At 35.6% G+C, this 5,000-nt stretch overlaps 1 protein-coding gene across 1 annotated transcript in view; it reads right to left on the bottom strand.

Moving 5' to 3' along the window:
* Window positions 1-593: 593 nt before the first annotated feature.
* The window catches only part of LOC138031718 (putative nuclease HARBI1), a 5,107-nt gene continuing 700 nt past the window's right edge, over window positions 594-5,000 (bottom strand). Inside the window, exons 2-5 of the mRNA XM_068879354.1 lie at window positions 4,955-5,000; window positions 1,885-1,979; window positions 1,560-1,723; window positions 594-945 (exon numbers count right to left, since the gene is read on the bottom strand). The exon at window positions 4,955-5,000 is cut by the window's right edge and continues 14 nt beyond it. Of these exons, the coding sequence (XP_068735455.1) occupies window positions 594-945; window positions 1,560-1,723; window positions 1,885-1,979; window positions 4,955-5,000 (657 nt within the window). The remainder of the gene's footprint in view (window positions 946-1,559; window positions 1,724-1,884; window positions 1,980-4,954) is intronic.

Here is a 5,000-nt window from a genome sequence, read left to right on the forward strand (position 1 = left end):
TGTACAAGAAACACACTGGCAGCTTTTTTGAAAGGTTGCCGAAAAATCTCAATCTCAATCTCAATCTGGGATATGATCAATACACTCAGTTCATGACACTGAATCTGTTGAACCTACTTTTTTTGCTTTCTTTTCGCACTCCCAGACATATGTATAAGTTTATGACGTCTTGCGCCAGATTTTCAGGTTTCCCTAAAATGCTCAAGTAGAGAAACAGTGAACTTAAAAGTACCCAAAATACACTTTAGGATTCTCACTTTTTATTTTTGGACAACCTTTCTCAACATAGCTGGAACCTGTTTCATTAATGCCAACAGTAATTTAAAGCAATGCCACTGTAAACAATAAACATCAGGAGGAAATATATTTTGCTGGTAAGACACTGTCACAATTCTTTAGATTGTTGTGAATGGCCAAAAAATCTCTTCTTATATCAAGCCACCCCCAAAAATACTTGCCTAATTTTCCTACAAAAAGAATCTCAGAACTGAAAATTTCAAAGACCTTCAAATATTTTCTGATCATCCCCATTTCTTGAAATCCCAAGTAACCCCCATAAGCAGGACAAACACTCTCTCTGTCTCAATTCTTAATTAACCACTGATAATGTTTGATAGATGTTGACGCTTTAGCTCAGCTGTTCTGTCCCGGCAGTTGCCATCATGGACATTATCATCATTGTCATCATCATCATCATCATCCAGGAAATAACTTTCATCAAAATCATCATGAATAAGAGTGACATTATGCAAGACACAGGCTCCCATTACTATCTTAGTCATAAGCTTTACGCTTGAATGGTTCAAATGGCCCAGTTTTCTCCATCTCCCCTTCAAAAGACTAATTGCACGCTCTACAATCTGTCTGGATGATGACAAGGTATTGTTGAAACGGAGCTGATTTGGTTGTAAGTGACCGTTATTCCTGAAAGGACTCATGAGCCATCTGTAAAATAGAGAAACAAACATAAAAATATCAGAAAATCATCTTTTCTTAAATTATAAATAAATATATAAATAAATAAATCGACTTTGTTTAACGAGGGTAGCACATAACAGTACAAATAACTAACAAACCCATGGCCCTCGAATTCCCGATCGATTTGGAATTTAGAAATGTTGATTTTTGAGGAGGGAGGAAAACCGGAGAACCCGGAGGAAAACCCTCGGAGCAAGGGCGAGAACCAACAACAAACTCAACCCACATATGACGCCGGGAATCGAACCCGGGACACATTGTTGGGAGGCAAACACTCTCACCACTGCGCCACCCCTGTTCCCCTCCTCCCCTTATATACTTACTGCCCCCAAAAAGGTAATATGCTAATCTTGTAATGAATACTAAACTGAATATTAAGCGATGGCAATTAATGCAGTTGACTAACAGTTTGAATAATACTATAAATCCACCCAGAAATAATTACACGTAATATAAGGGGTAAAGCAAAATAATTGATGAATTCAAATGTGAAGAGTACAAAATTGAGAATTGCTCTATACAACTGAATATATAAACATATATTTGCTCATAACAAAAAGATATTTGTTCAACATCAATACCTCATAAGTGGGTAGCCCCCATCCCCAATGATGTGGTAATCTGCGGGAAACTTGTTTCCAGAAGTGGCAAAAAGAGAAGAGTTTCTGAGAACTCTGGAATCATGGACAGATCCAGGCCAACCTGCCAATACATCTGTGAGGACCATGTTATTATCACAAACAATCTATATGTAAGCAAAGCATTAATTAGTAATTGCAACATGAAAGAAATTACCATCTGACGCAAAAAACGAGTGTGACTAGTACTTGGTTAAAGAAAAAGGACTGATCAATTCCTTTTTTTTCACTGATCTATAAAGCTAGTTAATGGTATGAGAATATTTACCTGCAATTGTAAAGCATAAAACTTTTTCCTACAAATGTATGACTCTGAGTCTACACCGGGTGCCTTGATCTTTATGAAGGTCCCGTCTATGGCACCTTAACATGAAAGTATAAATTAAGAACATGTCATTATTTGCCAAAATTTTGATTTTCAAACCACTTTCACTCCAGAACTTATTAGACTAACCCCTTTTTAAACCTTTACTTTCTCAAGCTAACCAAAAATGAGCAACAAGACAGTTTACTTAAATGAGCGCTAATTCCATCTTCCATTAATCTACATCTAATCCCTTGCACTGTAGATTATTGAAGGCCACCAGTGTTCCCCCTTTTCAATGTTACACAAAACCGAAGCAAGCCTTGCAGAGAAATCCAACATTGTTTCACACGAAGGGGTAACAATGAACAGGGGCAGGGTGAGAACAATGCTGTAGCCCATTGAAGCAAGAAACTAAAATTTCAGGCTCACAACGGTATAAAACTGTTTATTATATAAACACCAGTGAAATACCATGTGAGCTTTCCCGCGAAAACTTCTTATATCTTCACACGTGAAGATAACATGTTATCTTCACATGTGAAGAGATCACCGTCGTTATGGTTACATAATAAATCGCGCCTTTGAAAGCAGCGCCTGCCCGCTTATGGGTATTTTTTATTTATTTTATTTTTTATTTTTTTGCCACAGAAAGAAGAAATTAAAATACAAATATGAACAATCAAAAAAGAGAAGATGGAAAGAAAAATTATTGAATTACATTGGTGGCGAGGAGGCCTAAAAGAAACTACTAAGCTTATGTAAATTAGGCCTCCCCAAGTAAAAGCATCTATCTATTGTTGACATGCAAGTTGGCAACGGAGAATACAATTGTTACAAACATTTAGTTATTTAACGTGTTGAAATATAAAGTAATGAACGGAAATTAAAAACAGTTTAAACTTACAAGTTGGTAATGAAGCATACAATTACAAACACTTAGTCATTTGATTAAGGTGTTGAAATATGTAAACAGTTGTGAAAGTAAAATTACAGGGTGAAAACAATTTGACACAGGAAGAACAAAATACTTAATTTTCAGAATAGTTGTTAAAAAAGAATGACTTAAGTGCTTTCTTGAAGGAAGCTGTTGAGGAAGAATTCATTATATCAATGTCAAGAGAATTGTAAAATTTAGGTCCCTGATAGAAAACAGAAAATTGTTTAATGTTAGTCCGACAGAAAGGCAGACGAAATGCATGAGAGTTTCTCGAATAATACGTGTGAATTTGACTGTTTAGAGTGAATTTGCTAGCTAACTTGGGAGGAAGAGTTCGAATTTGATAGGAGAACATGAATTGACCAAGTTGTAACAGGTTAAGATCATGGAATTTTAGGATTCCAAGTTTCTTAAATATAGGGTCAGAATTGGCATTAAAATGAGATTTATCTATGATTCTCACCACTCTTTTCTGCAATTTTACCAGACGAACAAGGTTAGTTTTATAGGTGGACGCCCAAACTATATTACTGTAAAAGAAGTAAGGATAAACAAGTGAAAAGTACAATACACGTAAAGAGTATGAAGATAAATAAAAACTTGATTTCTGTATCATTCCAATTGATTTCGACACTTTGTTAGCCACATGAGAGATCTCAGACTTCCAGGTTACGTTTTCATCGATGATCACACCCAAGAAAACTGTTTCTTTAACTTGATCAATTTGTTGTTTATTTATCAAAATTTGAAAATTATAACTTCTACGTTTTTGGTTTGGTTTGAACACTATGAACTTGGTCTTTTTAAGATTCAGTGAAAGCTTATTAACCCTAAACCATACTGACAACTTATTTAACTCGATATTCAGCTGATTAACCAAATAATCAGGATCTTTACCAGACAGAAAAACGTTGGTATCGTCCGCGAATAAAATCAGTTGTAGTGCCGTAGATGCATTGACTATATCATTAATGTAAAGAAGAAAAAATAAAGGCCCTAGAATAGAGCCCTGAGGAACCCCACAGGATATATCAAGGCGAGAAGAAACATGACCGTTGAAATCTACAAATTGTAATCTGTTAGAAAAATAGCTTTTTACCCATTTTAAGGCCAGTCCACGTATACCATAGTGTTCAAGTTTGTCAAATAAAATATTATGATTAACTGTATCGAATGCTTTTGAGAGATCAAGGAAAATACCAACAGCTATATCACCACGATCTAAAGCAGAGGAAATCTTATCATACAAATCAATCAAAGCAAGTGTAGGGGAGTGATTTTTCCTAAAGCCATATTGCTCATCACAAAGGACATTTAAATTAGTTAGATAATCATTTAAACGGTTATAAATTATTCTCTCAAGAAATTTGGAAAAACTAGGTAGAACTGAAACAGGTCTATAGTTAGTGAACAACGACTGGTCATCAGCTTTGAATAAAGGTATTACCCGTGCTATCTTCATTTGATCTGGTACAATGCCATGAGCAATTGACAAGTTAATAATGTGAGCCAAAGGTTCAGAGATTAATTGGATAGATTCCTTTATGAGGGACATTGGAATGTTATCATAACCCGCAGCTTTGTTGGATGCAAATGATTGAGCAATAACAATAATTTCTTCTTTTGTTGCCGGATTGAAAAAGATAGATTCTGCAAAAGATCCTGAAAGAAAGTCTTTATGAATTTTATCTTCTCGTGGTCAACTCGATATCTCACGAGTGAGCGCAGCGAACGAGTGAGATATCGAGTTGACCACTCAAAGATAAAATTCATATCCACACACGGGCATGTAATATCCTCTATGTACTACACATAGTTTGACATATACATTGTTAAGACTCAGGAACCTGCAAGATATACCAGGACCAGATTTTAACAACGATATGCATAGCTGGATGTAGACTGTTTCAGTATGTCACCCAGCTGAAATTAAAGTAAATTTGCCTCCAATCTCATCACTGAATTTAATTCACGAGGACATAGTAATTGGCTTCAGCCTACACTGACCCACCTCCATGGTAAAGAGATAAAAAATGTCGTACATTGTAGAGCAATATTGAAGGAACTTTCTAAGTTTTCACCAATAACACCTACCAATTGTTCCAGGCATTCCTCCATCTTCAAAACTCTGTGAGATTTC

Source organism: Montipora capricornis, chromosome 14 (assembly GCF_036669925.1).
Source record: "Montipora capricornis isolate CH-2021 chromosome 14, ASM3666992v2, whole genome shotgun sequence".
Lineage (NCBI taxonomy): Eukaryota > Metazoa > Cnidaria > Anthozoa > Scleractinia > Acroporidae > Montipora > Montipora capricornis.